The 22,028-nt window shown below is 47.0% G+C and overlaps 2 protein-coding genes across 2 annotated transcripts; one reads left to right on the top strand and one right to left on the bottom strand.

Moving 5' to 3' along the window:
- Positions 1-911: 911 nt before the first annotated feature.
- LOC116519752 (cystatin-like) lies at positions 912-11,923 on the top strand. Its single transcript, XM_032233763.1, has 3 exons — positions 912-1,235; positions 2,495-2,623; positions 11,629-11,923. Exons 1-3 carry the CDS (start codon positions 1,011-1,013, stop codon positions 11,704-11,706), a joined length of 432 nt encoding a protein of 143 aa, XP_032089654.1. The 5' UTR covers positions 912-1,010; the 3' UTR covers positions 11,707-11,923.
- A 3,951-nt stretch (positions 11,924-15,874) lies between these two features.
- Positions 15,875-18,443, bottom strand: LOC116520171 (cystatin-like). Its single transcript, XM_032234322.1, has 3 exons — positions 18,216-18,443; positions 17,324-17,426; positions 15,875-15,987 (listed from the first exon to the last, which is right to left on the bottom strand). The coding sequence occupies exons 1-3, from the start codon at positions 18,441-18,443 to the stop codon at positions 15,875-15,877; spliced, it is 444 nt and encodes a 147-aa protein (XP_032090213.1).
- Positions 18,444-22,028: the final 3,585 nt, after the last annotated feature.

Genomic DNA, 22,028 nt, shown 5'->3' with positions numbered 1-22,028 from the left:
GAAGGAGAATGGAGGAGAAGGGTCTCCTGTTTGAGCAGGGGGTTGGGCTAGATGACCTCCAAGGTCCCTCCCCATTCTATTATTCTGAAGAGAAGGAGGGCAGGGTCTATTATTTGAGCAGGGGGCTGGACTAGATGACCTCCAAGGTCCCTCCCCATTCTATTCTGAAGGAGAACGGAGGAGAAGGAAATAAGGGTCCCCTGTTTGAGCAGGGGGTTGGACTAGATGACCTCCAAGGTCCCTCCCCATTCTATTCTGAAGGAGAATGGAGGAGAAGGAAATAAGGGTCTCCTGTTTGAGCAGGGGGTTGGACTAGATGACCTCCAAGGTCCCTCCCCATTCTATTCTGAAGGAGAATGGAGGAGAAGGAAATAAGGGTCTCCTGTTTGAGCAGGGGGTTGGACTAGATGACCTCCAAGGTCCCTCCCCATTCTATTCTGAAGGAGAATGGAGGAGAAGGAAATAAGGGTCTCCTGTTTGAGCAGGGGGTTGGACTAGATGACCTCCAAGGTCCCTCCCCATTCTATTCTGAAGGAGAACGGAGGAGAAGGAAATAAGGGTCTCCTGTTTGAGCAGGGGGTTGGACTAGATGACCTCCAAGGTCCCTCCCCATTCTATTCTGAAGGAGAATGGAGGAGAAGGAAATAAGGGTCTCCTGTTTGAGCAGGGGGTTGGACTAGATGACCTCCAAGGTCCCTCCCCATTCTATTCTGAAGGAGAATGGAGGAGAAGGAAATAAGGGTCTCCTGTTTGAGCAGGGGGGTGGACTAGAAGACCTCCAAGGTCCCTTCCAGCTACAGTCCGATCGAACTCCTCGGCGGGCCCCGAGGCAGCGGAGAAGGCTCAGCCGCCGGGCGGGGCTTGTCGGGAAGGGGCGCGGCCTCAGCGCAAGTGGGCGGGTCCCGGTCCCACCTCCAGCTGGAGCGTATCTAGGGCGCCTGCAAGGACTTCCCTCCAGAGCGACGGTTGGGCTTGCTCGCACTGCTTCCTTTCCTGAGACTCCCAGCCCCATGATGCACGGCCAGCTGTCGATCCCGGCTCCTCTCTGCCTGCTCTGCGCCCTCCTGCTGCTGCTACCGGGGGTCCCGGCGACGATTCCCGGGGGTCTTTTCCCAAAATCCGTCACGGATCCGGAGGTGCGGCAAGCCGCCGCCTTCGCCGTGGAAGAATACAACGCGCGCAGCGCAAACGGCAACTATTTCAAGGAGTTGCTCTTGGAGGACGCGCAGTCCCAGGTGTGTGGGGGGGGGGGTAATGGAGGGGGGAGGAAAAGCTTCCTTGGTTTTTTTTGGAATAGCCAACCCTGTAGGTTGAATGGGAAAGAATTGGGGGCTGTAGGTACAGTGGAAGGGAATTGGTTGCTGTCGTTAAAATGGGAAAGAATTGGGGGGCTTGTAGGTACAGTGGAAGGGAATTGGGGGGCTGTAGGTCCAATGGGAAAGAATGGGGGGCTGTAGGTCCAATGGGAAAGAATGGGGGGCTGTAGGTCCAATGGAAAAGAATTTGGGGGCTGTAGGTCCAATGGGAAAGAATTTGGGGGCTGTAGGTCCAATGGGAAAAAATTTGGGGGCTGTAGGTCCAATGGGAAAGAATTGGGGGGGGGGATGTAGGTACAGTGGAAGGGAATTGGTTGCTGTCGGTAAAATGGGAAAGAATTGGGGGGCTTGTAGGTACAGTGGAAGGGAATTGGGGGGCTGTAGGTCCAATGGAAGGGAATTGGGGGGCTGTAGGTCCAATGGGAAAGAATTGGGGGTCTTAAGTCCAATGGAAGGGAATTGGGGGACTTAGGTCCAATGGGAAATAATTGGGGGGCTGTAGGTACAGTGGAAAGGAATTGGGGGGCTGTAGGTCCAATGGGAAAGAATTGGAGGACTATAGGTCCAATGGGAAAGAATTGGGGGGCTGTAGGTATAGTGGAAGGGAATTGGTGCTGTAGAACCAATGGAAGGGAATTTGGGGGGCGGTTCCACACTTACGACCTTTGCAGCCTCCCCGGGATCACGTGATCGAAATTCAGACACTTGACAACTGACTCGTATTTATGACGGTTGCCTGTCCCGGGGTCATGTGATTTCCCCCCTTTTGCGACTTTCGGACAAGCAAAGTCAGTGGAGGAAGCCGGATTCACTTAACAACCGTGCTAAATTGGACTAGATGACCTCCAAGGTCCCTTCCAATTCTATTATTCTGTAGAGGAGGAGAGGAGGGTCTCCTGTTTGAGCAACTGGCTGGACTAGAAGACCTCCAAGGTCCCTTCCAATTCTATTATTCTGGAGAGGAGGAGAGGAGGGTCTCCTGTTTAAGCAGGGGGCTGGGCCAGATGACCTCCAAGGTACCTTCCAAGTCTGTTATTCTATTATTATTCTGTTGTTGTTCCTCTCTAGCTATAGACTACTTCTCGGGTTACAATCTATGCTGCTGAGCCTGTTCTGGGTTTCCCCCCCTGTAATTCACTTTAAGGTCACATTACTGGTTTTCCTTCATTTAAATCCAGGTGGTCGCAGGGGCGAAATATTATCTGACGATGAAGTTGGCAAAAACCGACTGCAAGAAGGCCGTTGGCAACCGGAAGGTGTACAAAGAGATCCAGAACTGTGAACTCCCTCCGAGGGCTCAGCAGGAGGTGAGAGCCAATGCCAAAATCTGATTATGTCCTTCACATTTAATGGACAAAAGCCACCTTGTTTGAGGTCAGCAGGTCCGGCTGTAAAAACAAAACGGATTTAAATTCTTTTCACGGATGGCTTCAGTTTAAAACAAGGGTGAGCTGTAAGGAATGAGAATTGGGAGCTTGGGGGGGTGGTGGCCTGTCCACACAGCATCACATAACAGACTAATTGGGTTAGGGGTATTTTTCCCCCTTATGACCCTATGGCACGGGTGCCAGAGGTGGCATGCAGAGCCCATTCTGTGGGCAGGAGCACTGTCGGCCCAGCTCTATTGCATTTCTTACAAAAAAAATGTGGGACTAAAAAGAAAGAGAGAGAGGAAGGGAAAGAGAGAGAGAAGAAGGGGAAGAGAGAGAGGCAGGGAAAGTGAGAGAAAGGGGGGAGGAGAGAGACACAGAAAGAGGGAGGAAGGAAAAGGGGGAGGGGAAGAGAAGGAGAAAGAGAGAGAGACAGAAAGAGGGAAGGAAAGAGAGAGAAACACAGAAACAGAGAGGAAGAGATGAGGGAAAGAGAGGGAGGAAGGGAAAGCGAGAGAGGCAGGGAAAGAGAGAAAGGAGGGAAAGAGTCAGAGAGAAAGAGGGAGGGAGGTAAAGAAGGAGAAATACACAGAAAAATGGGGGGAGATAGAGAGAGAGAGAGGCAGGGAAAGAGAAGGGGGAAGAGAGAGAAAGAGAGGGAGGGAAAAAGGAGGAGGGAAAGATGGGGAAAGAGAAAGAGACAAAGAGGGAGGGAAAGAGTGAGACACACAGAAACAGAGAGAGGGGGAGATGAGGGAAAGAGAGAAGGAGGGAAAGAGAAACACAGAGAAACGGAGATGAATGAAAGAGACAAAGGAGGGGGAAAGAGAGAAGGGGAAAAAATGATATTACAAAAGTTTTTCTTTTTTATTGTTGCCAAACGTAATAATTCAAATGGGGGGAATGAAGGGGCATAAAAGTGGAATGATCACATTTTCCTTAGAACAATTAGTTATGCCTTGTTTATTATTTTAGGGAATAAAACCTCATTATTCAGGTTAAATGGCCGGGTTGGCACTTGGCGATAAATAAGTGGGTTTGGGGTCGCAGTTTGGCCCCTCGACCTCTAAAAGGTTCCCCCCCCCCCCAGGTGCTCTGTGATTTCTTAGCAAAACCAGGGAGTTCTGAGTAGCTTATGGCTCCGTCTTCTGCCCCCCCCCCAGCTAAGCAAATGGGTCAGTGGTGGGCCAAGGGGGTTGTGTGAAGGCAGAGAATCTTCCCCACAGCTGTCGGGGCACCAGAGTTTTGAACTGATCCAGTTTCCATGGGAACTGAGTGATGAGCCCCCCCCCCACAAAATGATGAGTTTATGGCAGTGTTTCTCAACCTTGGCAACTTGAAGATGTCCGGACTTCAACTCCCAGAATTCCCCAGCCAGCGAATGCTGGCTGGGGAATTCTGGGAGTTGAAGTCCGGACATCTTCAAGTTGCTAAGGTTGAGAAACACTGGTTTATGGTCTTTATGGCAAAATTCCAGCCTTTGTCTTGGCAGCTGGACAGGATTAATGGGGACGGATATTCTTAGGGGTTTGGTAAATTAGAAGAGGCATTAAAGTTGTCTCCAAGATTGATTATGTCGTGCGAATTCAGCCTCTTTGGGTCTGTATGGTTTTCGGGCAATGTGGTTTTCTGTGAATCTTGGCCGGAAAAAACCCAAAGGGATTTTAGAGTAGAGATTAGGCAAATCCTGGCTAAAAAACAGTAACTGTGAGTCACCTTGGAGTCCCGGTGGAGGATCACTTAAATATGAGCCAGTGCTTTACAGCAGCAGCCGCCAAGAAAGGTAATGCAATCCTGGGTTGCATAAACAGAGGCACAGAATCAAAATAACACGAAGTATTATTATCACTTTATAAAGCCTTAATGAGGCCACACCTGGAATGCTGCATTCAGTTTTGGTCCCCACCTTAGAAAAAGATGTTGAGACTTTGGAAAAAGTTCAGAGAAGAGCAACTAAGAGGATTAAAGGCCTGGAGACTAAAACATACGAAGAACAGTTGCAGGATTCGGGTCTGGCCAGGAAGGACTAGGGGGGACATGATAGCAGGATTCCAGTATTTGAGGGGCTGCCACAAAGAAAGGGGGGGTCAACCTGTCCTCCAAAGCAGCGGCAGGACAATTAACAATGGACGGAAACTAATCCAGGAGAGAAGCCATCTAGAACTAAGGAGAAATGTCCTGACAGTGAGAACAATTAACCAGTGGAACAGCTTGCCACCAGAACCTGTGGGTACTTCAACACTGGAGGTTTTTTAAGGCTGGATAGACCCTTGTCTGAAATGACATAGGTTCTCCTGCTTGAGCAGGGGGCTGGACTAGAAGACCTCTGAGGTCCCTTCCAGCTCTATTCTGATTAAGGACTCTCAGGGGCAGCCAGACCATTATCCCACCACAGCTGCTGGATTTGGGAAAGGCCTCCACCACACAATGGGCCACTTCCACAAATATTTTGGCCACTGAGTAACGAGCTTAAGCTGTGAGGTCCAGGGTGGAGCCGAACAACTCCGGATGGATCTGTTTTATTGGTTACTCGATTGTCAAAATAAGGCCGGGTGTAGACACCGGGCAGTCAGAGACAAAGAATGTCACAAGTTGATCTTTCCTGCATTTAAAAGATTACTCATCCTCCATCAGGGAAGAAGGTGGGGCCTTTTTCAACCGAATGACTAGCCTGCCACTCATCTCAAAACCATGCAAATAAGCTCACCTGAGACATTGTCTATCCCCATTCTTCCCTCTTAGGCTGTCATTAATTATAAACCTCTGTGTGTGTCTCGGCAACCGGTTCACTGACAAATGTGCGATAGAAATATGCGCGCCGACAAAACCGCGACGGACAAATGAGCGCCGTCAAAATCGCTAATTGGTTTTCGACAATAGCGCGCCGGACAAATGCGCGCCGACAAAACCGCGTCATCAACAAACTATTGACAGCCCAGTGAGAGTGCTGGGCCTTTAACATAGTGGGACGCGTATACATACGCTATAACGTACGTTATAATGCAGTCAGCACACATCAGTTGAATAACACGTTTTAGTTATACTGAAGCCATGGATATTATTAAGTCACAGGAAGGAAAACAATAATATGTGCAACTCACCCTAACCTTAACCCTCAATTAATTCAGATTATTTAGTGACATAATAAATTTTTACCGCTGAGTTTTTAAATGGTGTGCGGTCACATTGAACTAATTCGCTAATCAAATAGTAACAGTAATTTTTTTCGATTTTATTGTGCTTGTCATCGCACTTTTGTCGTCGCGAATTTGTCGGCGCGATTTTGACGTCACGTTTTAATCGGCGCTATTTTGTCATTGCACATATGTCTATCGCGCAATTGTCGGGTCACTTCGGCAACCAAAAACAGCAGAGATGTGAAAAAGAGATTTCTGTCCAACCTCTGCTTTCGTAACCTTATATGATTTCTCAGGGGCTAAGACGCTGAGCTTGTCGATCAGAAAGGTCGGCAGTTCAAATCCCTAGTGCCGCATAATGGAATGAGCTCCCGTTGCTTGTCCCAGGTTCTGCCAACCTAGCCGTTCGAAAGCAGGTAAAAAATGCAAGTAGAAAAATAGGAACCACCTTTGGTGGGAAGGGAACAGCTCTCCATGCGCCTTCGGCGTTGAGTCATGCTGGCCACATGACCACGGAGACGTCTTTGGACAGCGCTGGCTCTTGGGCTTTGAAACGGAGAGGAGCACTGCCCCCTAGAGTCGGGAACGACTAGCACACATGTGCAAGGGGTACCTTTTACCTGTATCTAACTCATTAATAAAACTATTAAGATGCGCAGATCCAGAGATCTTGTCCTTGCTGTGTTCTTCTTTCCAAACTTAATTAAGCCAGTTTGGAGGCCCTTTTTTTTAATTTTTATTTTTATTTTTATTTTTTAAAAAAAGACAAACAAAACATATAAAACGTACAACCTGCAACTGTTTCATATAGCGTGCCGTTTGGTTACAGGTTTTTGTGCATCTCCATTCTCGCCACTTACAATTGTGTATCAAATCACAAATTATCCATTGAATAAGCATAAATACATTATTATCATTTTTCCACTATGATTGTTATTCCTTCATTTTTCACAAAATATTTTAGGTCAACGTTTCTCAACCTTGGCGACTTTAAGTCCTGTGGACTTCAACTCCCAGAATCCCCCAGCCAGCACAGCTGGCTGGGGGATTCTGGGGAGTTGAAGTCCACAGGACTTAAAGTCGCCAAGGTTGAGAAACACTGTTCTAGGTATTGGGTTCATATAGATAGCATCATTACACATCAATTGTTCCACTCCAATTGTTATTCCATCATTTAGAACAAAATGTTCTAGATATTAAAATCATGCACGCAACCTCATTCCATTGCCTCGTATTATACTGGAGGGTTTTTTCGAGTGGTGTCGCTCGGGGAATTATGGGTGTCTCAGCTGCCCAGAACTTCCCCATGTCTCAAAGGAAGATGGGATGAGCAACTTGGTCAAATGCTGGGCTGAAATTCAGAGGCTGACTCCTCTTGCTAACCACCGCATTCCGATCAAGGGCTCAGAAAGAAGATTGCTTCACAACAACATCTGTTTGAGGCTCTTGCCCAATAAAACATCCAGCTGGCAGCTGATACATTTCCTGCATTTTCCTCCTCTTCCTTTTTGTTTGAAGACAGACATCTACTGCCTCTCGGTATTTGGGGCCACAGCTTCCTTCATACTTAATATGTTGTTGTTGTTAGTTGTGAAGTTGTGTCCGACCCATCGCGACCCCATGGACCACGTTCCTCCAGGCCTTCCTGTCCTCTACCATCCCCTGGAGTCCATTGAAGTTCAGGCCGACTGCTTTGGTGACTCCATCCAGCCCCCTCCTTCTCTGCCGTCCCCTTCTTCTTCTTCTGCCCTCCATCGTTCCCAGCATGAGGCTCTTCTCCAGGGAGTCCTTCTTCCTTCTCATCAGGTGGCCAAAGTCTTTGAGTTTCCTCTTCAGGATTGGCCTTCTAAAGAGCAGCCAGGGTGGATCTCCTCTAGGACTGACCGGTTGGATGGCCTTGCAGTCCAAGGGACTCAATGCAGGAGTCTTCTCCAGCACCAGAGTTCAAAGGCCTCCATTCTTTGGCGCTCAGCCTTCCTTATGCTCCAACCTTCACAGCCATCCGTTGCAACTGGAAAAACCATCGCCTTGACCAGAGGCACTTTTGATTGGCAGGGTGATGTCTCTGCTTTTTAGGATGCTGCCTAGATTTGCCATCGCTGTCAGCTCCTCTCCATTAGTTAATTAGGAAAGTAAGACCATGAGACTCCATGCGTAGAAATCAAATGTACTTTTACTAATTAAAAATGGTTAAAAGGCAATGCATAGCGAAGTCTGAATAATTAGGCGCGAAAGCAGTTGATATATAGAATAGCCCATTCCCCACCCCTTGGCATCACAATCCCAGCCCAATCATAAGTCTTCTAAATGTCAGGTGCAAGATAACTTCAAAAGGCATCACGAAGATGGAATGTCAGTGCCGTTAGACCTGGCGAGAAACCCCCACGCATGCGCAGTCTGATCAGTCGATGAACTCCAGAACCTTCCACCAGCACAATGAGTAACCCCTCCCAAATACCATGCCCTCCCTCCCCCGTTTCATGGCAGCTGAAGCGATAGCAAAGCAGAAGCTGACAATCGCTTTCCTCCCCAGGAGCAAGCCTCTTTTAATTCCTTAGTAATAGCAGTTAGACTTATATACCGCTTCATAGGGCTTTCAGCCCTCTCTAAGCGGTTTACAGAGTCAGCATATTGCCCCCACAGTCTGGGTCCTCATTTTACCCACCTCGGAAGGCTGAGTCAACCTTGAGCCGGTGAGATTTGAACCGCCAAACTGCAGTTAGCAGTCAGCTGAAGTGGCCTGCAGTACTGCACTCTAACCACTGCGCCACCTCGGCTCTTCAACTCCTTGGCTGTAGATCCCCAACTGTGGTGATCCTGGAGCTCAGGAAAGTAAAATCTGTCCCTCCCTCCATTTCTTCCCCAGCTATTTGCCAGGAATTGAGGGGGCCAGATGCCATGATCTTAGTTTTCTTAATGTTCTCTTATTGTTAATAATATAGAATATATTAATTGTAATATAGATTATATAGAGTTGGAGGAGACCTCGGAGGTCCATGTAGTCCAACCCCCTGCTCCACGGAGGAGACCCTAGACCAGTGTTTCTCAACCTTGGCAACTTGAAGATGTCTGGACTTCAACTCCCAGAATTCCCCAGCCAGCGAATGCTGGCTGGGGAATTCTGGGAGTTGAAGTCCAGACATCTTCAAGTTGCCAAGGTTGAGAAACACTGCCCTAGACCATCTCAGACAAAGGATTGCCCACCCAATCTCTTCTTGAAAGCCTCCAGTGATGCAGCGCCCACAACTTCCGGTTGATTGGATGGGTGGTTTGGTGACTCGGGGAGATGGGACCTGTAGTCCACTCTGCCAGGACTCCATATTAAGAAAGGGCAGGCTAAATCCTTTGATTATAGAGAGTTTGTACCAAGTTTCGCATTTAATTTGTTTCCATTAATACTAACAGATTTTATATACCGTATATACTCGAGTATAGGCCGACCCGAATATAAGCCGAGGCACCTAATTTTACCACAAAAAACTGGAAAAGTTATTGACTCGAGTATAAGCCTAGGGTGGGAAATGCAGCAGCTACCGGTAAATTTCAAAAATAAAAATAGATACCAATAATGTTTTTGAATATTTATTTCAAAGAAAAACAGTAAACTAGCGGTGTATTCAATGAAATACTTCACTCACCTCATGATGCTGATGTCCCGCTGTGATGATGATGTCCCGTGCAGCCGCGGGAGCGATGTCCCGCCTCCTACGACACACGGCACAGTGATTCCTATCATTGGATCACTGTACCAGAGGAGGTGGGACATCGCTATGTGGCTGCTTGCCATAACAAGGAGGAGGTGGGACATCGTTGCAGAGCGGCAGGAGGGGGAGGAAGGGGAATCGTAAGACAGCCCTGCATTACATTAGAACGTGAGGAGGGGGGATGGTGCGGTGCGCGCTGCGCGGCAAACTGACACAGAGGGAGGGGAAACTCACAGGGGCGCCGGGCCATTCACGAGTGTCACCCAGCGGCATGGCCCCGCCCCTTTTTCTCCTCCATTTCGGGCAAATTTTTCACTGACTCGAGTATAAGCCGAGGCGGCTTTTTTCAGCCCAAAAAGTGGGCTGAAAAACTAGGCTTATACTCGAGTATATACAGTACTATCTATGGGGTCCTTGATGCTCCCTTAGTTAAGTTGTTTTCTTGCAGACGTCTCATGACCCAACTAGGTAACATCTTCAGTGCTAGAAGAGAAAGGGGGTTTGTAGAGAGGAGGAGGAAAAGGACTGTGGGGTCCTTGGTGCTTTCAGAGCTCGGTTGTTTTCTTGCAGACGTTTCACGACCCAACTAGGTAACATCTTCAGTGCTAGAGAAGGTGTTTATCAATGCCCGCCAACTGTAACAGGGCAAGCCACTGTATAGGCAGTCCTTGGCTTACGGCCACAATTGAGACCCACATTTCTGTTGCTGAGTGAGACATTTAAGTGAACTTTTTGCCCCGTTTTACGGCTTTTCTTGCCACGTTTGTTAAGTGAATCACTGCAGTTCTTAAATTAGTCACCCGGTTGTTAAGTGAATCTGGCTTCCCCACAGGCTTTGCTTGTCAGAGGGTGGCAAAAGGAGAACACCTGACCCTGGGACCCTGCCCCCCGTCATAAATGTGGGTCAGTTGCCAAGCGTCCAAATCGTTTGAACATGGGGCTGCTGCAGCGGTCATAAGTGTGAAAAACGATCATAATTTGCTTTTTCGTAGCTTTGAGGCTGTCACTAAATGTTGTAAGTTGAGGACTATCTGTATAATAAACAGAGAACAAGCCCTACTCCCTTCTAGCACGGATGACGTTACCAAGTTAGGTCGTGAAACGTCTACAAGAAAACCAAGTGCAGAGAGCATCAAGGACCCCAACAGTCCTCCTCCTCCTCCTCTTCCTCCTCCTCCTCCTCTTCCACAAACTCCCCTCCATTCTAACTCTGATGATGTTCCCTAGTTGGGTCATGAAATGTCTGCAAGAAAACCACCAAGCTCAGAGAGCACTAAGGACCCCACATTCCTTCTCCTCCTCTTCTTCTCCTTCTCCTCCTCCTCCTCTTCCTCTCCTTCTCCTCCTCCTCCTCCTCTTCCTCTTCTTCTCCTTCTCCTCCTCCTCCTCCTCCGATGATGATGATGTTCCCTAGTTGGGTCATGAAATGTCTGCAAGAAAACCACCAAGCTCAGAGAGCACTAAGGACCCCACATTCTTCTTCTTCTCCTCCTCCTCCTCCTTCTCCTCCTCCTCCTCCTCCTCCTCCGATGTTCCCTAGTTGGGTCATGAAATATCTGCAAGAAACCCACCAAGCTCAGAGAGCACTAAGGACCCCACATTCCTCCTCCTCCTCCTCCTCCTCTTCTCCTCCTCCCCCTCCTCCTCCTCCTCCGATGATGATCCCTAGTTGGGTCATGAAATGTCTGCAAGAAAACCACCAAGCTCAGAGAGCACTAAGGACCCCACATTCTTCTTCTTCTCCTCCTCCTCCTCCTTCTCCTCCTCCTCCTCCTCCTCCTCCGATGTTCCCTAGTTGGGTCATGAAATATCTGCAAGAAACCCACCAAGCTCAGAGAGCACTAAGGACCCCACATTCCTCCTCCTCCTCCTCCTCCTCTTCTCCTCCTCCCCCTCCTCCTCCTCCTCCGATGATGATCCCTAGTTGGGTCGTGAAACGTCTACAAGAAAACCACCAAGCTCAGAGAGCATCATTTCAACACTGACTCACAAGTTGTTATTTCTGTTGATAATTTATATAACCCCCCCCCCAAAAAAAATGACACAAGCACTAATTAATTGGGTGTCCCTTCTCCCCCCTCCCCTCTTTATTCTCTTTTAGGAAGTAACTTGCCACTTTGAAATCTGGTCCCGCCCTTGGCTGAAACAGATCGAGATGACAAAGATGAGGTGTAACTAATCTGCACAGCTGGGATGGACTTACGAGATGACCCCAGCATGGGCCAGTGTGTCCAGCGGTCAAAAAACATCTGGGATCACAAGCTGAATTTACAGGAAGCGTTGCTTTTTCTGTCATGTATGACCTTTCCCAAATCACGAGTAAAAAGCCTTAAGCCCCAGTTCACATTTTCACGACATGCAGTGTATGTGGGCGTGTGTGTATACCATATTTTCCGGAGTATAAGACGCACCTTTTTCCCTCAAAAAAGAGGCTGAAAATCTGGGTGCGTCTTATACGCTGAATACAGCATTTTTTTGCCTCCTGAAACCCCGCCCCCTTCACCAAAATGGCCCTGCATTGCCTTTAGGAGGCTTTCAGGCCGGTTTTTTGGTCAATTTTGCCGCCCCCCCCCCCCCCAGCCCCCAGGAGCACTCTATAAGCATCCTAAAGCAGTGTTTCTCAACCTTGGCAACTTGAAGATGTCCGGACTTCAACTCCCAGAATTCCCCAGCCAGCATTCGCTGGCTGGGGAATTCTGGGAGTTGAAGTCCGGACATCTTCAAGTTGCCAAGGTTGAGAAACACTGTCCTAAAGGCTATGCATGCCCTTTTTTTTTGACAAAAACTGGGCCCGTTTTCACGAAAATGGGCTATTTTTTGCTTGTTTTGGGCCCTCCCACCCTCCCTCCCAGGAGCACTCTATAAGCCCCCTAAAGATTATTTATGCCCTTTTTTGAAGAAGAAGAAAAACCAGGCCCGTTTTCACAAGATCTGCAGAGTGCAAAAATGTTTTTTTTTTTAATTGCCTCTTCAAAATCTTGGTCCGCCTTATACTCCAAAAAATATGGTATACACACAAACACACACACACCACACACACACACGTCGGGTGGGTGGGTGTCTTTTCTTCTTCCTCAGTTTCCCCTTCTTTTCTCTAGCTTTGTTCGCTGTAGTTTGTGTTCTCTAGTGAGTCGGTTGTTAATTAATCTTAATAAAGTTATCAGCATGATGCTTGTGTCCTTTTCTTGTCCAAATCCTCTCCAATCTCCAGGTTTTGACACCCACAGCACAATGGCACAATGGCTTGTCCAAGAAAGACTTTGCTTTGTCAAGAGTGTGGGGGAAGAATAGGGGCCTTCCCTGGGCTTTGCCAGTCCATGTAGTCGTTTTTAACCCATGAGTTTCCCACCTGGGAGGAAGAGAGGCCATCAGAGACCCCTGAAGCACCCTTGGTGGGAACTGCAACAGCTGCCAGATAAGGAAGGAAGGAGATACATTGAAAGGCAGGGAAAGGGAGAAGGGAGGGAAGGAGAAAGAAAGGAGGGAAGGAAGGGGAGACAGATTCAAAGGTAGGTAAGGAAGGAAGCCATGAAAAAATGGAGGAAAGAAGGAGATACATTGAAAGTGATGGAAAGGGAGAAGGGAGGGAAGGAGAAAGGGAAGGAAGGGGAGAGATTGAAAGGTAAGGAACGAAGGAAGTCAGGAAAAATGGAGGAAGGAAGGAGATACATTGAAAGGGAGAAGGGAGGGAAGGAGAAAGAAAGGGAAGAAAGGAGAGACAGATTGAAAGGGAGGGAAGGAAAGAAGTCAGGAAAATGGAGGAAGGGTGGAGATACATTGAAAAATGGAAAAGGAGAAGTGAGGGAAGGAGAAAGAAGGAAGGTAGATAGATTGAAAGGGAAGGAAGGAAAAATGGAGGGAGGAAGGAGATACATTGAAAGGCAAGGAAATGTGGAAGGGAGGGAAGGAAAAAGAAGGAAGGGATAGATTGAAAGGTAGGGAAGGAAGGAAGGAAGGTGAAGGAAGGAAGGAAAAATAGAGGGTGGGAGGAGATACAATGAAAGGCAGGTAAAGGGGGAAGGAAGGAAGGAGATACATTGAAAGGCAGGGAAAGGGAGGGAAGGAAAAAGGAATGAAGTAAGGAGATACATTGAAAAGGAAGGAAAGAAAGAAGGAATGGAGATAGATTGAAAGGTAGGGAAGGAAGGAAGGAAGACAGGAAAAATGGAGGAAGGAAGGAGATACATTGAAAGGCAGAGAAGGGAAGGAAGGAAGGAAAGAAGGAAGGGAGATAGATTGAAAGGTAGGGAAGGAAGGAAGACAGGAAAAATGGAGGAAGGAGATACATTGAAAGGCAGGGAAAGGGAGAAGGGAGGGAAGGAGAAAGAAAAGGAAGGAAGGGAAGATACATTAAAAGGAAGGAAGGAAAGACGGGAGATAGATTGAAAGGCAGGGAAAGGGGAGGGAGGAATGAAGGAGGGGGGATACACTGAAAGGGGAGAGAGAGAGGAAGGAACAACCAGGATTGTCGGCCCTTCCCCAAAGCCTTGGAGTGGAAGCCCTCCCCCTCTCTGTGGACATTACTAAACATCTCCTCCTGTTGGGTTTCAAGAAGCTTTCAAGAAGAGACTGGACTGCCCACTTTCAGAGATTATGTAGAGCAGTGTTTCTCAACCTTGGCAACTTGAAGATGTCCGGACTTCAACTCCCAGAATTCCCCAGCCAGCATTCGCTGGCTGGGGAATTCTGGGAGTTGAAGTCCAGACATCTTCAAGTTGCCAAGGTTGAGAAACACTGATGTACGGTCTCCTGCTTGGATGAAGGGGTTGGACTAGATGACCTATAAGGTCCCTTCCAGCTCTGTTAATCTATTAGCCTAGCTGTGTATTTCCTAACCATCAACCAGGGCTACCTTAATCTAGGTGGACAATGAGAATATGGGAAAACCCCCCCCCAACAAGGATTGTCACCCCCTCCCCAAAGCCATGGAGGGGAAGCCCTCCCCCCTCTACGGACTTTACTATCCACGGACTGCAACGAAAAATCTTCTGCTTCTGTTAGTTTTCAAGACGCTTTCAAGAAGAGACTGGACTGGCCACTTTCCGAAATGGCGTAGGGTCTCCAGCGTGGATGGCGTGAGTGGGGTTGGACTAGATGACCTCCAAGGATGCCCCTTCCGTTCATCTGTTGGCCTGCTTGTGTGTTTCCTAAGCAGAAGCGTTCTACTGTATAGTGAAATATTAATGCAATACCAGGAGTTTTCAACTCAATTCTATAGGATGGGAAGGAGGTGTCCTTGTGTTTTATTTTTATAGTTGCAATGTACACTGAAGAGGGCATTTAATTTCGTTTTACGAGGCCCAATGACAACAGATTCAACTACTACATAAGCGAAGGCTACCTTTCCACAGGTGGATAATGAGGATTTGGGGAGCCTCGGGATTGTCGCCCTCCCCCCAAAGCCCCAGAGAGCAAGTCCTTCCTCCATAGTGAGCCGAGGTGGCGCAGTGGTTAAATGCAGCACTGCAGGCTACTTCAGCTGACTGCAGTTCTGCAGTTCGGCTGTTCAAATCTCACCGGCTCAGGGTTGACTCAGCCTTTCATCCTTCCGAGGTGGGTCAAATGCCTCCAGAGCAGCAAGAACATCAGTTCATGCGGAAATATTTTTGTATCAGGTACGAAGAGCAGAAATCATGTCCTTTTGGCCACTATATCAGTCCCTCCCATAGAACATTCCCTAAGCTCCCTCCAGCACCCCCCAAATCCTTCTATTAAGAGCCCTGGTGGCACAGTGGTTAGAATGCAGCATTGCAGGCTTACTCTGCCAACTGCCAGGAGTTCAATCCTGACTGGCTCAAGAGTGACTCAGCTTTCCGTCCTTCCAAGATAGATAAAATGAGGAGCCGGATTGTTGTTGGGGGGCAATATGCTGACTCTGTAAACCGCTTAGAGAGGGCTGAAAGCTCTATGAAGCGGTATATAAGTCTAACTGCTATTGCTATTGCTATGGTGAGTTTACAGCTAAGGGGCATCTTGGCAGAATAGACGTGCGGGGGATAAGGAGCTTGGAATGTATGTGAGAAATCTAAAGGAGACAATCAATGGACAACTTTTAAGCAAGAGCGGGGGGGGGGTTCAAGAGACAGTATTAATTTGGTTAAAATTGCTAATTGGAGTTACGGTACCAAAAACAACCACATCACGACAATAATTTTATTGTGATTAATTGAATGAGCCAAATATTGATTCTTTTCAAAGATGAACATGATAGAAAAGAAGAGAAATGGAAGAAAAGGCCTCCCTGGATGTCAAGGAACAATTTCAGACACTCAGAAGAGGTGAATTTGGGCTGAAACAAACCGTCTCATTCTTGACTTGTGCCAGAAGAATCAAACCTTGGTGTGAACTCAGCTTGTACACCAGAGGTTGCTCAGCTGCCGGACACACTCAGAATCCTTAGCCTGAGCAGAAGAGGTTCCTTCGGAGGTCCAGATCAGTGACAGGCAGTGACTGACAATAACTGCGGAGAGTGGCGTATAACTATGAAGCAGGGTGTTTTCTGGAAGGGAACGAAAGAGAAAGAAAAAGTTGGAAGGGACCTTGGAGGTCATCTAGTCCAATCCCTTGGTTCAAAGACCCTGTACCATTTCAGACAAACGTTTGTCATTTCATAAAATCTTCCAGTGATGGAGCACCCACAATTTCTGGAGGAAAGCAGTCCCTTGGTTAATTTTTCTGACTGTTAGGAAGTTTCTCCTTAGTTCTAGGTTGCTTCCCTCCTTCTTAAGTTTCCATCCGTTGTTTCTCGCCTGGCCTTCTGCTACTTTGGAAAATAAGTTGAGTCCCTCCTCTTTCTGGCAGCCCCTCAAATACTGGAATGTTGCTATCTTGTCTCTCCTAGTCCTTCTTTTGATAAAAGTAAGCCCAATTTCTGCAACCATTCTTTATATGTTTTAGTCACCAGTCCCCTTCTGTTGATCTTCTCTGCCCACTTTCCAGAATCTCAACATCATTTTTTTCATATCGTGGTGACCCGTGACCCATCAAAACCGCGGAGGACAAAATCGCGCTCGACGAAAGCGCGCATTTGACGTCATAAAAGCGTGACGAAAAAAATTAAAAATTGAAATAAAATTAAAATTAAAGCAAGCTAATTCACATAAAGGTAAGGGTTAGGTTTAGGGTTAGGGTTAGGGTTAGGTTAAGGGTTAGGGTTAGGTTTAGAGCGTTAGCATTAGGTTTAGCGTTAGGTTAAGGGTTAGCGTTAGGTTTAGCGTTACATTAACGGTTAGGTTTAGGGTTAGATTTAGGGTTACGTTAAGGGTTAGGTTTAGGGTTAGGTTTAGGGTTAGGTTTGGGGGGGTTAGGGTAAGGTTTTCGCTTTATTTTTACATTTTTCGATCACAACGCGATGTTTTCGTCGCGCTGTGATGACGTCAAATGCGCGCTTTCGTCGAGCGCGATTTTGTCCTCCACGGTTTTGTGGTGGAACCGTGGTGACCAACACTGGATGCAAGATTCCATGTATGGTCTTATCAAGGCATTATAAATCAGTGCTACTGTTTCATGTGTTCCCATCGATTGCCTCTCGTCCTGCCTTCGGGTGCTTTGGAGAATAGGTTGACCCCCATTTTCTTTGGGGCAGCCCCTCAAATAGCAAACATGGCTATGGTGTCACCCCGAATGTTTTGAGTTGAAGTCGTCCATGGAAATCATTAAAACCTCCTTAAGCAGAGGTGGCTGCTGAGCTCAGACAAGGCAGGAAATCAATCGATTTAACTTATCAATGAAACCTCAAATATATAACCGGAGCTTGGCATCCAATCTCACCTTTTGTGCCTTTGGGATTCGCTTACATTGCTGGATCTTCTTATATGTCAATGTATTAGTCTTCTTTTCACAGGTGGTTTCCACCAACTCCAACTTAAAACGGTATCGACGTATCTTCCCATTTTTCACCTGGATTTAAAAATAAGTACGTGGCCTTTTAATTAATTACAAAACATGAGCGGCTACATTGGTTCCAACCAGGAAAGGACTTTATGCCTTGAGAGCAGCAAGAACATCAGTTCAAGCAGAAATATTTCTGTTTAAGATATGAACCGTAGAAATCTTGTCCTTTTGGGCCACGATAACAGTCCCTCCACTAGGACACCTCCTAAGCTCCCTCCAGCACCTCCCAAACTTTTCTGTTAAGAGCCCTGGTGGCCCAGTGGTTAGAATGCAGCATTGCAGGCTTACTCTGCCAACTGCCGGGATTTCAATCCTGACTGGCACAAGGTTGACTCAGCCTTCCCTCCTTCCGAGGTTGGTAACATGAGGACCCAGATTGTTGGGGGCAAGAGGCTGACTCTGTAAACTGCTTAGAGACACTGTGAAGCAGGATATAAGTCTAAGTGCCCTTTTTCCTTCCTTCCTTCCTTCCTTCCTTCCTTCCTTCCTTCCTTCCTTCCTTCTTTCCTTCCTACCTACCTACCAACCTACCAACCTACCTACCTACCTACCTACCTACCTACCTACCTACCTACCTACCTATCTCTTAGAATGCAGTATTGCAAGATAACTCTGCCCACTACCAGCAGTTCGATCCTGACACGCTGAAGGTTAACTCAAACTATGGTCCTTCCGAGGTTGGTAAAATGAGGACCCAGATTATTGGGGGCAAGAGGCTGACTTTGTAAACAGCCCCAAGGATCCAACGAGGCTGGCCACCTCCTTCCAAGAAACTCCCCACCTCCAGACCCTTACCTGTGCCTGAGCCGTCAGAACTCCCCGCAGCTTGAAATAGTTGGCGATGTCAATTCTCTTCTGATTGTATGCCTCCACCACGAAGGCGAGGGCTTTCTGCACACCTGGATAAGAGAGGGACACGTCGAAAAGACCCCTGGGGTTCCCCATTAGCAGCTCCGGAGACAGCATCAGGAGGGCTCTGAAGAGGTCGAAGAGGGACGGGAGAGGCCGCCGGGAGCGCACCATGGGGCTGGCGAGAGAGAGGGTCGCTGGCAGGCGCAGAAGCAGACCGACCTCCCCGGATTTGCCTTAGATCTGCAAGAGCCGCAGGTGGCAGTGGCGCTCACCTGCTCTGAGGCCACGCCCATCCTGCAGAAGCCACGCCCCCGTGGCTGGATCATCTCCGCTGACAGATGCTCGCCCGCCTCCGCGCCCTTTGGGTTCCCCCCCGGCCCAATTCTCCCCCCTAGTTGAGGTTAGGGTTGACTTCAGTGGGGGGAGAGTAGGGGAAACAGTTGCGTTACTACTCGCGGTCTGTTACAAAACGTCAGCGGTCCTGCTAGTTGTGTATTTCCTAAGCAGAAGCCGAGACTACATTTATCCAGGTGGACAATGAGGATGCGGGGATACTCCCCCCCCCCAAACGAAGATTTTCACCCCTCCCCAAAACCCTGGAGAGGAAGCCCCCCCCCTATGGACGCTAGCCCAACCCCTGTTCACACAAAAGACCCCGTACCATTTCAGTTAAATGTTTGTGGCTTCATCAAAACATCCAGTGATGGAGCACCCACAACGTCTGGAGGAAAGCAGTCCCATGGTTAATTTTTATCGCTGTTAGGAAGTTTCTGCTTAGTTCTATTTTGCTGCTTTGGAAAATAAGTTGACCCCCCTCCTCCTCTTTCTGGCAGCCCCTCAAATATTGGGATATCATTCTGCTGTCTCTCTTAGTCCTACTGCAACCTTTTTTGTACGTTTTTGCTTCAGCTCCCGAATCCTCTTTGTTGATTTTCCCTGCCCACTTTCCAGAGTCTCAAACGTATTTTTTTTCATATTGAGGTCACCAAAACTGGATGCAATATTCCAAGGGTGGCCTTATCAAGGCATAATAAAGCAGTGCTACTATCTCAGGTGTTCCCATCCGTTGCTTCTTGTCCTGCCTTGAAATCGCCCATGAAAATAATTAAAATATCTTTTGCAGAGGTGGCTGCCAAAGCCAGACAAGGCAGGAGATCAAATAATTTAGTTCATATTTAAATATTTAAAAAGAGAGAGAGGGTAGGAGTAGGGGAGAGGTAAGGGAAGAAGGAAGGGGAAGGAGAGGAGGAAGGAAGGAAGTAGAGAAGGAAGGGAGGAAGAAAAGAAAGGGAAAATAAGATGGTGTTACAACAGGCGCTAGGGATGATAAACAAAGCAACTCAAACTATATTATAACCTTTTAAATGGAATAACAAAAGTATAAGAATGGCAAAGAAAAAGAATAACCATGTGAATGTATACCTATAATTGTATGTAAGAGAATAAATGATAGTAAGAATATAAAGCACAATATAGGTAAACAATATTTTGTTATAAATAGCTAAGTATAAATAAATATAGAATAGTACATAAAAATGGATAACGAATAAGGGGACCATGAATGCAAGATAGAAATGTATAGAAGGGAATGTGAAGTTTCCGCTGTTCGCCCATGAAGCCAATGTTGAGAAAAGACAGGAGACAAATTTTCTCGGGATGGAGCGACCCAGATTGGGGGTCTGGTAGCCCCTTTTATTGGGATAGAACAAAGGCAGGAGGAGCAATAGCATGTGATAAAAAACAGCCTGTAAAAGTACAATTTCTAATCTACCGCTTCAGGAAAGTTCTCTATATATATGGTCAAATCCTGGACGTCAATGGTAGAGCACATCTCAGAATGTTATGTTATTCACTATCAGGTTGTTATGGCTTTCTCGGAGCCAGTTGTCTCCTGTGTGATTCAGCGTGACTCTGCAGGCCCTAGTATGAACTAGGCCATGGAGGACACACACCTACACAAGGAACTATATTACAACAAGGGAAAACACTAACTGTAAAGAAACCGATACGGAACTGCTGTATGATATACGATGGAACTTCTTGTTCCTATGTTGTTTTAAGTCATGTGTTTGTTTTTGTTGATGTGCTTATGTGTTTAAAATAAAAATTAAAAAAAAGATTAAGGCCATCCTTGGAATATTTCATCCAATTTTAGTCGCCACGATATTAAAAAAAAAGATATTCCGACGCTAGAAAGAGTGCAGAGAAGAGCAATAAAGGTGATTAGGGGACTGGAGGCTGAAACATATGAAGAACGGTTGCAGGAACTGGGTAGGTCTAGTTTAATGAAAAGAAGGACCAAGGGAGACATGATAGCATTATCCCAATATTTGAGAGGCTGCCACAAAGAAGGGAGGGCCAAGCTATTCTCCAAAGCACCTAAAAGCAGGAGAAACAAGAGGTGGAAACTTTTGAAGGAGAGATGCAATGTAAAAACTAAGGAGAATCTTCCTGACAGTGAGAAACAATTAGCCATGGAATTGCTTTCCTTCAAAAGTTGTGAGTGTTTTTGTTCGTGTGTGTATCTTTTATTGATATATTTTTCCTTAATGAACATTAAAACCCTCAATGTCTATCTGAACAGCATATTGTCTGGGTACAATTAGTTTTCAATAACACAAAAATGATAAGCATAGTAGTATCCATAATATACATATAATTAATAAACAGTAATACTAGGATTAGCTTATCCATACTAGAAAACTTTCATTACATAATTATTCTTAAGATTTTAGTTTCTATAACCTCTATAATAATACTCTTAAACAATACATGCCCAGACCAGTGGGAAAAGAAGAAATTAAAAAAAAAAAAAAAGAAACCAACAAAAAGACAAAAAAGACAAAAAGAACAAAGGACAAGGTAGGGAAGAAAAAACAAAAAGCAAAAAGCAAAACAAGAAAAAAACAACAACACAGGTATATATTATATAAGAAAAATGTACAAAACGTCAGCGGTCCTGCTAGTTGTGTATTTCCTAAGCAGAAGCCGAGACTACATTTATCCAGGTGGACAATGAGGATGCGGGGATACTCCCCCCCCCAAACGAAGATTTTCACCCCTCCCCAAAACCCTGGAGAGGAAGCCCTCCCCCCCCCCCTGTATGGACGCTATTAAGCTTCTGCCCTGCTAGTTTTCAAGAAGCTTTCAAGAAGTGACTGGGCTGCTCATCTGTCAGTAATGGCGTCGGGTCTCCTGCTTGGGCTGGGGGTTGGACTAGATGACCTCTAAGGTCCCTTCCAACTCTGTTAATCTGTTAGTCAGAAGTTGTGAGAGCTTCATCCCTGGAAGTTTTCAAAAAGAGACTGGACATCCATCTGTGACCAATGGTGTTGGGTCTCCTGCGTGGGCAGGGGGGGGTTGGACTAGATGACCTACAAGGTCCCTTCCAACTCTGTTAATCTGTTCTTTCAGGCCCGATGGGGTTTTCTTTCCATGGGAGAGGAAGGACAAATGGGAGCTACAAGGCTTGTGACCTGAGTCACCTTCTAGGACAAAGTGTGGTGGTTAAGCCCAGAATCCTAGTCCCGAGTTCTACTCCTGCCTTAGCCCCCCACCCCTAGCCCTTCCAGCTGTTAATCTGTTAGCCTAGTTGTGTGTTTCCTAGCATAAGCCAAGGTTACCTTACCCCACGTGGACAATGAGGATGTGGGGAGGCCCAGGATTGTCTTCCCCCTCCACAAAGCCATGGAGAGGAAGCCCTCCCCCCTCTACAGACCTCACCATCGAAGGAGAAGCAACTAAAAATCTTCTGTT

Source organism: Thamnophis elegans, chromosome 17 (assembly GCF_009769535.1).
Source record: "Thamnophis elegans isolate rThaEle1 chromosome 17, rThaEle1.pri, whole genome shotgun sequence".
Lineage (NCBI taxonomy): Eukaryota > Metazoa > Chordata > Lepidosauria > Squamata > Colubridae > Thamnophis > Thamnophis elegans.
Note: the sequence above shows the minus strand (reverse complement) of the source record. Positions and strands in the feature narration are given on the sequence as shown.